Source organism: Macrobrachium nipponense, chromosome 37 (assembly GCF_015104395.2).
Source record: "Macrobrachium nipponense isolate FS-2020 chromosome 37, ASM1510439v2, whole genome shotgun sequence".
Taxonomy (NCBI): domain Eukaryota; kingdom Metazoa; phylum Arthropoda; class Malacostraca; order Decapoda; family Palaemonidae; genus Macrobrachium; species Macrobrachium nipponense.
This window is the reverse complement of record NC_061097.1, coordinates 54,328,651-54,341,150: the sequence shown is the minus strand read 5'-3', so window position 1 is coordinate 54,341,150 and position 12,500 is coordinate 54,328,651. Positions and strand designations below refer to the sequence as shown.

At 36.4% G+C, this 12,500-nt stretch overlaps 1 protein-coding gene across 4 annotated transcripts in view; it reads left to right on the top strand.

Moving 5' to 3' along the window:
* The window catches only part of LOC135209263 (arrestin domain-containing protein 17-like), a 64,224-nt gene that overhangs the window by 3,422 nt on the left and 48,302 nt on the right, over positions 1-12,500 (top strand). For 2 of the 4 annotated variants that reach the window (XM_064241972.1, XM_064241968.1), the window contains exon 1: positions 7,436-8,282. The exons of 1 other annotated variant lie outside the window; for it this stretch is intronic. In XM_064241972.1, coding sequence (XP_064098042.1) covers positions 8,159-8,282 — 124 coding nt within the window. In that variant the 5' untranslated portion in view covers positions 7,436-8,158. Of the gene's footprint in view, positions 1-7,435; positions 8,283-10,148; positions 10,262-12,500 lie in introns of those variants that run through there. One more of the 4 variants, XM_064241971.1, reaches the window with a different exon arrangement.

Sequence of the window (12,500 nt, the reverse complement as noted above, 5' to 3'; positions counted from 1 at the left end):
TGATAGCGTTTTTGCACCTTTTATTTCTACTGATACCTCCTTTCGGATACGTCATAATTATCAACTTTAGCAAGAGATTGTTTTTTGTTATTATTATTATTATTTTATTTATTTATTTTTTTTTTTTTTTGCTCTATCACAGTCCTCCAATTCGACTGGGTGGTATTTATAGTGTGGGGTTCCGGGTTGCATCCTGCCTCCTTAGGAGTCCATCACTTTCTTACTATGTGCGCCGTTTCTAGGATCACACTCTTCTGCATGAGTCCTGGAGCTACTTCAGCCTCTAGTTTTTCTATAGATTCCTTTTCAGGGATTTTGGGATCGAGCCTAGTGCTCCTATGATTATGGGTACGATTTCCACTGGCATATCCCATATCCTTCTTATTTCTATTTTCAGATCTTGATACTTGTCCATTTTTTCCCTCTCTTTCTCTTCAACTCTGGTGTCCCATGGTATTGTGACATCAATGAGTGATACTTTCTTCTTGACTTTGTCAATCAACGTCACGTTGATTGACAAAGTCAAGAAGAAAGTATCACTCATTGATGTCGCAATACCATGGGACACCAGAGTTGAAGAGAAAGAGAGGGAAAAAATGGGTAAGTATCAAGATCTGGTCTATTTGCACGTATCACCCTATCCGTTCTGATACCATAGTCCCAGAGGATCTTTGCCTGATCGTTTTCTATCACTCCTTCAGGTTGGTGATCGTACCACTTATTACTGCAAGGTAGCTGATGTTTCTTGCACAGGCTCCAGTGGAGGGCTTTTGCCACTGAATCATGCCTCTTTTTGTACTGGTTCTGTGCAAGTGCCGGACATTCGCTTGCTATGTGGTTTATGGTTTCATTTTTCGTATTGCACTTCCTACATATGGGAGAGATGTTATTTCCGTCTATCGTTCTTTGAACATATCTGGTTCTTAGGGCCTGATCTTGTGCCGCTGTTATCATTCCTTCAGTTTCCTTCTTTAGCTCTCCCCTCTGTAGCCATTGCCATGTGTTATTGCTGGCTAGTTCTTTAGTCTGGCTCATGTATTGTCCGTGCATTGGTTTGTTGTGCCAGTCCTCTGTTCTGTCTGTCATTCTCCTGTCTGTATATTTCTGGGTCTTCGTCTACTTTTATTAGTCCTTCTTCCCATGCACTCTTTAGCCACTCGTCCTCACTGGTTTTCAGATATTGCCCCAGTGCTCTGTTCTCGATGTTGACGCAGTCCTCTATACTTAGTAGTCCTCTCCCTCCTTCCTTTCGTGTTATGTATAATCTGTCCGTATTTGCTCTTGGGTGTAGTGCTTTGTGTATTGTCATATGTTTCCTGGTTTTCTGATTTATGCTGCGGAGTTCTGCCTTCGTCCATTCCACTATTCCTGCGCTGTATCTGATTACTGGCACTTTTCATGTGTTTATGGCTTTTATCATATTTCCGGCGTTGAGTTTTGACTTGAGTATCGCCTTGAATCTCTGCATATATTCTTTCCTGATCGTGTCCTTCATCTCTTGGTGTTTTATATCCCCTCCTTCCATTATTCCCAGGTATTTGCATCCTGTCTCATCTATGTGTTTGATGTTGCTCCCATCTGGTAGCTTTATCCCTTCAGTTCTCGTTACTTTGCCTTTTTTGTATGTTGACTAAGGCGCATTTTTCTATTCCAAACTCCATCCTGATGTCCCCAGATACAATCCTTACAGTCTGGATTAGGGTATCTATTTCCTTGATGCTCTTACCATACAGCTTGATGTCGTCCATAAACATCAGATGGTTGATTATGTTGTCTCTTTTCTTGAGTTGGTACCCGGCATCCATCTTCTGTAGTACTTTTGTCATGGGAATCATGGCTATTACGAAGAGTAGTGGGGACAGTGAGTCGCCCTGGAAGATCCCTCTCCTGATATTAACCTCTGCTAGTCTTATTCCAGAGCTTGTAAGTATTGTATTCCAGTTGCGCATTGTATTTTTGAGGAAGCTGATGGCGTTTTCCTCTGCCCCATATATTTTCAGGCATTCTATTAGCCATGTGTGTGGTATCATGTCGAAGGGTTTCTTATAGTCTATCCATGCCATGCTTAGGTTGGTTTTCCTTCTCCTACTGTTCTTCATTACCATTTTGTCTATGAGGAGCTGGTCTTTTGTGCCCCTACACTTCCTTCTGCAGCCTTTCTGTTGGTGGGGGATGGTATTTGTCTCCTCTAGGTAATTGTATAGCCTTTCACTGATGATACCTGTTAGTAACTTCCACATTATTGGTAGGCAGGTGATAGGCCTGTAGTTACTGGCTATATTTCCCTTACTCTTGTCTTTTTGTACTAAGGATGTTCTTCCTGTGGTCATCCATTTGGGTGCTTGGTGATTTGAGATACAATGCTGGAGTTGTTCTGCTATTCGTGGGTGTAGGGCCTGGAAGTTTTTGAGCCAGTATCCATGGACTTCATCGGGACCTGGGGCTTTCCAGTTTGGCATTTTCTTTAGTTGGTGTCTGACTGTGTCTGTCGTGATCTCTGTGAGTCTTATTATTATTATTATTATTATTATTATTATTATTATTATTATTATTATTATTATTATTATTATTATTATTATTATTATTGCCAGTGAAAACAAGCTTAAAATAAAAAGATTTTTCATCACATATGGCTAAGTAAACGAAAATGAAACTGACTGAAGATATTATTATTATCATTATTATTATTATTATTATTATTATTATTATTATTATTATTATTATTATTATTATTATTATTATTATTATCTCATTGAAAATAATGGCTATTTCAGCCGCGTATATTTTGTATAAAAAATAAACGCGGATGAATTAGCCATTATTTTCAATAAAACATGTATTAATGAAGGTCTTCTTTTAACATATATTATTATCATTATTATTTTTATTTACTATTTATACTTTTTATCGCTCGACACAGACTATTTACAAATTATCTTGTAAATTAAAGGAAGAGGAATACGAATGAACCAAGTAGAAGATTCATGTGGTATCTATCGACTGACATTTATCAAACTTGTCGCGTTTAGGGCTGAGAGAACTTTATAATTACTTTATGAACTTTTGTTGTTTTTGGTCCATTTAATCATTAATGTTATATATATAAAAACGTATATATTTATATTATGTATAATGTGTATGTATATGACTATATATATATATATATATATATATATATATATATATATATATAAGTAATACTAACATCTTTATTTCAAATCACCACTTACAAAGTAATCAAAATCAGCTGAATTCTTCAAACACGCACATAAACAGCAATCTAAAGCAAGGCCCCATCCCCCGCCCCCCACACACACAAAAAAAACTTGCAATCAAATGTAAGAGTTCATACATGAAGAATTGACGAAGTCGATAAATAAACCTTCGCTCCCCACCACAACAGCCCCCCCCCCCCCCCCCCCCCCCCCCCCCCCCCCCCCCCCCCCCCCCCCCACCTCACCTCCTCCCGGTGAATACATTCATTATTCACGTTCGCCTTTCGGTAAATAATGAAACGGTCGCCAAGGTGAAGGTGCCACGATTTTGAATCAGCACACCTGTTTATATATATATATATATATATATATATATATATATATATATATATATATATATATATATATATATATAGTCTTATCGCATTACTGTGATTCATATATATTCGCATTAAGCTACAAATGTCCTTTAAAATCTAATTCGCTCTACCTGTGAATCAACATTATATTTTCATGTATGTTAACCGAAGAAGAATTTTTTTTTTAGTCAATATCTTATCGACTAAATAAAATTCCCCATCGGTTAACGTATACGAAAATATATTAAAGCCGAAGTAGAGTGAATTAGATAATAAAGGACATTTGTAGCTTAATGCGTGTAGATATATATATATATATATATATATATATATATATATGTTTATATATATATATATATATATGTGTGTGTGTGTGTGTGTGTGTGCGTGTGTGTGTGTGTACCTATATTAATATTCACAAACAAAAATATATTAATTTCGAGGTAGAGTGAATTACATATTAAAGGACATTCGTAGTTCTTAATGCGTATATATATATATATATATATATATATATATATATATATATATATATATACATATATATATATATATATATATATAATTATGTACCGATATTAATATACACAAACAAGTCCCTGCACATGATAACATGATAACATACACTCAGCAAATACATCGCACACATCTAAGCAAATAAACGCTAGCACACCTAAACAATACCAACATTGATTCAATTAACTTAAATAAACATGATTGAGTTCTCAGAGAATCCGCTGGGGGTTGGGGGGCGGGGCGGGGGGGGGGGGGGGCGGGGGGCCGGGGGGGCGGGATTTGTAGTCATCAATTCATGGTCCTGCCGAGTGAATGGTCTCTCTAATGTACGATAACAGAAAGGTTGCATAGAATCTCGTTTTTTTATGCTTATATAACGTTATTATTTTTTGTAGATTATATGTGATTTATGTAACTTTTGTGTCATTTTTCTTTCGTCTTCTTGAATGAATCTATATTATTTTAATATTTATGTAGATTATGTATGATTTATGTAAGGGGTTTTTTTTCGTGATCAGATGGTTTTACCGATAATTTCCGTTTAAACGGCCAAAAAAATGGGATTTTGCATATTGCTTAATATATATACAAAAGATTGTATTGAAAATATAAAATTAAAATAACACCAAAAATTGACCAGTAATGGATGAAAATTTGATATTTCCCGTTTATTAACCGTGTCATTCCTTCGAAGGACAGTACCTACCAATGTCCGAATTCTCTTATAAGAAATGTTGGAATATACGATGCCGTAAGTTATATATATTGAGAAAGCATAATTAGGCCTATTATAATTACCCAAATCGGTTTCCGCCAAAGTTTATTGACTTTTCAATCTACTCTCTGGTCAGTCAACTTTATAAAGCATATGTATATATATATATATATATATATATATATATATATATATATATATATATATATATAGTGTATATATATAATGTGTATATATATATATATATATATATATATATATATATATATATATATATCATATAATATATATATATATATATATTATATATATACACTATATATATATATAATATATATATATATATATATATATATATACATATGCTTTATAAAGTTGACTGACCAGAGAGTAGATTGAAAAGTCAATAAACTTTGGCGGAAACCGATTTGGGTAATTATAATAGGCCTAATTATGCTTTCTCAATATATATAACTTACGGCATCGTATTATTCCAACATTTCTTATAAGAGAATTCGGACATTGGTAGGTACTGTCCTTCGAAGGAATGACACGGTTAATGTATATATATTATATATATATTATATATATATATATATATATATGTATATATATATCATATATATATATATATATATATATATATATATATTATTCCAAGGGGCTAGGATTGTTGTTTTAGATAAACAATTATTTCATTGGCATGGGCTCTCGCTCTTAGATTTCATATTCTCTTTCTTCATCTTACTTTCCACCCTCTTCTAACACTTGATTCACAGTGCAACTGCTTTGAGGTTTTCCTCCTGTTACACCTTTCAAACCTTTTACTGTCAGTTTCCATTTCAGCGCTGAATGACCTCATAGGTCCCAGTGCTTGGCCTTTGCCCTAAATTCTATATTCAACTTGACTCTTTCCTCGCAATTAGAGCAGCCGTTATCTCCAAAGTAAAGAAAAGGTAACGTAAAAGGTAGGTAGGTAGGCCTAGTGGTCAAGGAAAGGGTTAGCCGTACTCTTAGACATTAGCTAAATTCTGCACGGTTTAATGTCCAAGCCAATATTCTTGCAGTTGGAATCCAGAAATTACACGAAATCCTTCATTCGCCTCTTCATATTGGCCTTGCTTTTTCAAGAATTGATAGTCGCATTAAGCCTTCACGCGGGAAAAAGAAACTGATTACAAGAAATCTTGTCATTCGTCAAATAACGCATGATAAGTGTAACACTCGGTGAAACCTCAATTAAATCGATAGGTATCCCATGGCATGACTGCATTCTAGTACTGGAGCCCCTTGGAATCGTCGACAATTCGGTTGGACCAGGCAGCCACCAAGTTGCCAGTCACCATGGGGAGTATTATGTTTACACTTACACTCACACGGCAAGGTATCGCTTATATCTTGGTGTCAGAACGATGTTTGTTCGTACTTCACTTAGTACATATGATTCCCCTTTTTAGTATGTTATTATTCCCAAAGTGAAGTTAATTTCGATATTAAGAGGTACTTGTGGCTTAATGCCTGAGAGTACTAGAAATAAAAGTCACGTGAGGATTGGTGACAAATTAGCACACATTATATATATATATATATATATATATATATATATATATATATATATATATATATATATATATATATACAGCGAGAGAGAGAGAGAGAGAGAGAGAGAGAGAAAATTATATTTAATTTGCCTTTACTAGGGGTGACTCCTCAGATTCTGACAATTTACAGCGAGTCAGTAAAATCACTTTAGTATTACCGCTAGCCAAGCTGTAACCTAAGTTGGATGGGCAGACTTCTACAATAGGCAAGAACTAATTTGAGAGAAATAACAAAGGAAAACTTATTTTCAACACAAATTTATCATGGAGTGAATTATTCCAATTACTGGAGACATTATATCCTAAGATCAGGTTGCGAAGGATGGTTAGAATTACCGTAAATTTAAAAGTATCTTGCACAGTGAGTTTAACACAAAAATTCTGATTGAAAAATATGACAAAACTAATGATTTTGTTCAACAATCTTACATAATGATTAAAAAACAGTACAATATACAAGTAAAGTCACATAGTGGAATTTATGTTCGTGAGTATGTTTGTATATGGTCAAAATAATGTTGATGCCCTGAACTACGTACATTTAAATCAGAAAATGTGTATATTATTCGCATTATTTTTCCATGACGCCTTAACATGAAATGGGAAACTATTCATGCTGCTAAAATTCAGATACTCGGTTGTTCAATACAAATTTGTATTACATGTAAATCTGCTTTGTAATTCTGATTTCCTTTTCGAGAACATTGAGGGTGAATGGAACTTCTTAAATGCGTCACTCTCCCTCCATCCACCAACACCCCCCTACCCCTCGCCTATACCCACCCCCTTCCTTGCGAGGGGATCGACTGAGCAATACGCAAACACAAAGGGAAAGAAATCACATTGGGGTATACATAATATAAATCTCCTGGTCCTCCAAGCGAGGCAGAAACCCTCCAACCCTCCTCCAAAAGACCGTGATTAGCCCCTTCGTATCTTTGGAGTTGATAGCAGTCTCCCAACGCCCCCACCCCACTCCCCAAAACCCACCCCGGGTCTCCCCTCCAGTAGCCCGGTTGTCCAAGGAGCCCGGTCAGCACTGAACAGTAGTGCGCTTATAGTGTGGTGGTAGTGGACGCGACGGAAGATAGGTCTATTGGTCGTTTTTTCGTCGCTTTTGCGTCCTTTTTATTCTGTTATGTTGTTAACGAACGCTGAAGAAGAGTACCGTGGTGTTATTCATTATAAAAATAGCGAAGTATCATGGGCTTAAAGAAGTTAAAGAAAGAAACGATGTGTTATCGTACTACTGAGTGATGCAGTCTACGTTACAAAGTGAAATTAATGTATTCTTGTGCGTGCTTTCATCAGAAAAAAATTGTTAATTCAATGGCTCAGTTCACGTGCAGTATTTCGAGACCTTAATTTTGTTTATTACCACAAAAGTATGTGTAATGTAATAGATTAATCAACTTGACAAGCTGTCAATGTTGGTAGTAATAGCCAGAGGGGAAATTCCATCAAATGTAAGACTATTCGAAAACCATACATAAAAAGCGTAATAACGAAGTACTTCATTAACCGATTTACTGAAAGCAAAATACTGGATCAAACGGTTACTTTTCAATGCATAGTATTGTGCTCATAGCGTGCCACCATCGGCACAGGCTACGATAGGCCTAAGTGGAAAGGAGAAGAGTTACCACTCTCCATGAAGAACACAAACAGCTCACGCGAAGGAATGTTTTTGCCGTCGTTTTCTCTGGTCTTGTGACCACCACGAAAGAAGGACTTCAGAGAAATCCTCTGAGGATGATCATGCACCATAACCATTACTACGACGATAGAGAAGAAGACATGAAACTGTTCAGAGTCAGAGCTTTCAGTTTGCTTATGAGACTCAAGAACAAAGAAGAAGAAGAAGAGGAAGAAGAAGGTAAATGGATGGACGTAGTTGCTTTTTGTGAATGCTCAAAAAATCCTGTGATTAATTTTACTCTGGTGAAGGATGAAAATCAAGAATTGTCTAATAGATTATATAAGCTGAGTAAGCTACCAGTGTTTTGCCATTGTTGTCAGGAAAGAACGTATAGGTCAGTTAGTTAGGCCGTCTATTTTACTTTGATGGGAGTTAAACGTGCAACTTACGTGTTTTTTTTTTATTAATTTTCTCAATTTACAGTAGGTAGTTTTAATTAATGTTCTGTCACATTTTCTGGTTTGATCTGTTGGTTGGCTGAAGTGGTACAACAAATACTTTTAACCCCAATTTTCCTTTATTTAAAAATCTCCCTAACCGAAACCGATCGTCACAGGAAACCTTTGGTAATAACCTTTCTTATTTCCTAACGGACTTATCAATGACTATGCATATACTCAGAACAGGTTATACAAATATAAAAGTACCTTGACCTTCGTCATTAAGAATGAAAACCACACGTCAACTTCTTTGTGGGCATTTTCAGTACCACATCAACAATGGAACTGCCCAGTTTCTCTTGAAATTGAGGTCATTCACAAGGAACCAACATTAACTCTGTGATAGGTATAGCATCCTGCCGACAGCTGCATAGAGGGTCACAAGGAGGCGGAATAACAGGCCAACCTCGGAATTAAATCCTAAACTATGAAAATGAATATTTACAGCGTTGGGGAATGCGGCTAACGATGCTATAGGGAAATGCCACTTGAGAATGCCTATACTCTGTTTTTTTCCATCTGTCCATCCGCATGTGGTGGTCGATCATGGTAACACTGCGTCCTGGGCTTTAAATAGTTACGCTATGTGTACGTTTTAGGTACATAAAAGGATATCTGGGTATGTATTTACAACTGAAAAGTGTCTTAATAATTTACTGTATGCGAATTACACCGCTAATATTCGAAATAGGATATTATTTAAAGCCCGGGACGCAGTGTTACCATGCGCAAACACCATAGGCAGATGGAAAAAAAAACAGAGTATAGGAAATAACCCACGAAGCGGCAAGTGGAATAAACAGAAGCAAAATCAATATAAAACAGCATGGGACCCTTTTCCACAAAATTCTGAACCCTACATACATTAGGCTAACCCGGCAGCCATTGCTACCACACCCCTTAAACTGTACCTGGCCCACTCATCGGAAGTGTTTGTAATTTAAAATTTTCCCCAGTTGTATAAAAATGAAACGCATTTCTAAACGATTATCATAGAAAAGTGTCGTTCCAACGCTCCCAAATATCCAATTATATGTCACGTATATATTCCAGTTTCTTGTATTCTTTACAAGTGCCATTTTCCATTTTATTTGCATAAATGATAGAGCAATCACAATGCCCTCCTTGTAATTCCCCCGTTGTTTTTAAGACGAGAATGTTGCTCTTTGGAAGGGGAGCTGGAATCAATAGCATTGTGTTGCCTAGACTCTCACACACTTCAGTATGTACACACACTACGGCCAGACCTGTTGAACGTATCGTAACCTTGAGGTAAATTTTTAGATTTTTCAAGAAGTTTGCATAGTGCCAAAATGCTACTTCATAATGTCCTTGACACGTTTGTGTACTACATGGTCTGTGTTCGACTTGTATATTTAAAGCTGAAAATTACCGAGATGTATATCTTGAGAAAATACATCAGATTTAATTCACTGTTCATTATATTAACTATGAATTATATTTGAAAGGGGATTTTGAACTGACAGTTGCCAAATGAACTGAATGAATCTGCAGCTCATGGCTATCCATGGACACCCAACCACAACCGACCCAACTGGTACTACAACCACCTTCATCCCCCATCCCCCCTTACTGGGCTACCCACGGCCCCATCCCAAATCCAGTGAGACTGGTTTCTCCAACGCCTTCACAGAGACTGTCAGCGGATCAATGCTGTTTATGTTTTGAGCATTGCAAAAGCATATTTTAAGCTGAGTAAGTAGTTCTTAGTAATATAAGTTTCTGTGCGGTAAATGTAAGGCCCGATATCAATACGGTTTTGCAAGTAGTGACCAGACGAAGTGAAATTTTGTCTAAACTGAGCCTGGTCGGCACAACATTTAATTACAGTTCCTTCTGGAGAATTGTTAATTACACAACAGTAAGAACATTTATTTCAGCGTTATTATGCAAAGGAAATTTGCTTCTTGATTTTCATACGGTTTTCAAAGTGGAGAGCTGCTTTGGCAAATTACATAGGCTAATTAGTTTCTAACTTTTAAGTAATTTTGAGTAGTTTCCAACCATATTCTGGCCTGTGCTTTCGTTTCTTGATAAATATTCCTTTCAACTGTGACCTGGGTCAAAAGCCTAAAATGGTCCGGATAACATTTGGATATTAAAAATTAATTTAGGCCCAGGGGCAACAGTTGGTTGACTGTACTGCTACGATAACTTATGTAATATTTCATTCAACCTGGATAACTAGATGTTTTATTGACCTGTATATATACAATATGTTTATATAATATATATAGTATATATTTACATGCATAATTACTATAAAGTTTCTGAGAGTGAGCGCTAGAACTTGCGTAACACCAGGATTAAAATCTCATCTTACTTAAACTAGGCCTATGTCTAGTTCTTCCAGAACATACTCGACCACCCAAGCTTAAGCTCATGAAGTTCAAGTTCCTTCGTTCAACTTATTCCATTAACAACGTTGGTGGGAGTGAAGCGTATATATACGTTTTTGTAAGGTTTGGTATGTGTTGTCTGAGATCTTTGGGATTCCTGTTAGTTATTTTCAGCCGTGGGTAGTCAGTGTATGCTAAAGGTTTATGATATCGTTAAATTGGAGTTATTCTGACCAGTTCCTAAATTCTTAAGGTTTTGTGTTGCCACACTCGTCGAAGGAAATCGCGTTACTGAGAGGTAAGTCCTTAGTTCATTTTTTCATAGAGCCATCAAAGTTAATTTGCAACAATGTCCCCTTATTACTAGATAATAACCCATTGTTACTAAAATGTTTAGTAATAATGTTTCAATATTACTATCGTGTTGCTGTTTATAGTCATTCACGTGAGAGTGAATTCTCGGTTTTGCCCAATGCTGAAAGAAAAACTAACTCTCTCTCTCTCTCTCTCTCTCTCTCTCTCTCTCTCTCTCTCTCTCTCTCTCTCTCTCTAATTACACTTTGGTAGTAACAAATATACTCTGTTTTTTTCCATCTGTCCATCCGCCTGTGGTGGTCGCGCATGGTAACACTGCGTCCCGGGCTTTTAAATAGTTACGCTATGTGTTTTAGGTAAATGAAAGGTTATCTTGGTGTAAATTTGCAACTGAAAAGTATTTTAATAATTTACTGTATGGAAATTACACCGTTAATATTCGAAATAGGATATTATTTAAAGCCCTGGACGCAGTGTTACCATGCGCAAACACCACAGGCGGATGGACGTATGGAAAAAAAAAAGTGTAGATTATTTTATAAACGGCTATATAAGTCAGTGTGTGTGTGTGGCTTGCGTGAGCCCCCTCTCTCCACATAAGCATAGGCCTAATGTTACTACATCCAAGTACTCGTTACTTGTTGCTAACCCCTCGTGTCATGGCGACGGCTGAAGCATATGGCATTTGTGGCGTGTTCTGTCAGCATTCGGGTGTCAACGCCGTCAGGTAGAATTAATTTTTTTGTTTCCCTTCGCTCTGGCGTTACTTTCGTTGCCCGGGTCCGGTGGACGTCAGTTGTTTCGTAAATTGGCCGTTACGGGCGCCGGGTAGTCTGGGACTGACGTTCATTGTGGAACTGCTTTTTTTCCTGTAATGACGTTTTTGTGTTATGTGTTGTCTTTATCCTCTCGCAAAGCTATATATATATATATATATATATATATATATATATATATATATATATATATATATATATATATATAAGAGGTATACAGGAGCGTAGACATAAAAGGTTCAGGAAGTCCATTGATACTTCACATGAAGGCCAATATTTATTTTAAAACGTTTCGCACATCAACTTTGTGCATCTTCAGTCTGTTAAAAGAGAAATGCATATACTAAAAACTGAGATTCACAATAGTAATCATGTTTATTTTTAATCAACGACTCTATTCGCAGGTCGATGGAGTTGCTATGGGGTCGCCACTTGGGCCAATATTTGCCAACTTTTTTATGTCATATTTGGAAACAGAATTTTTAGATAATTGTCCTATTTCTT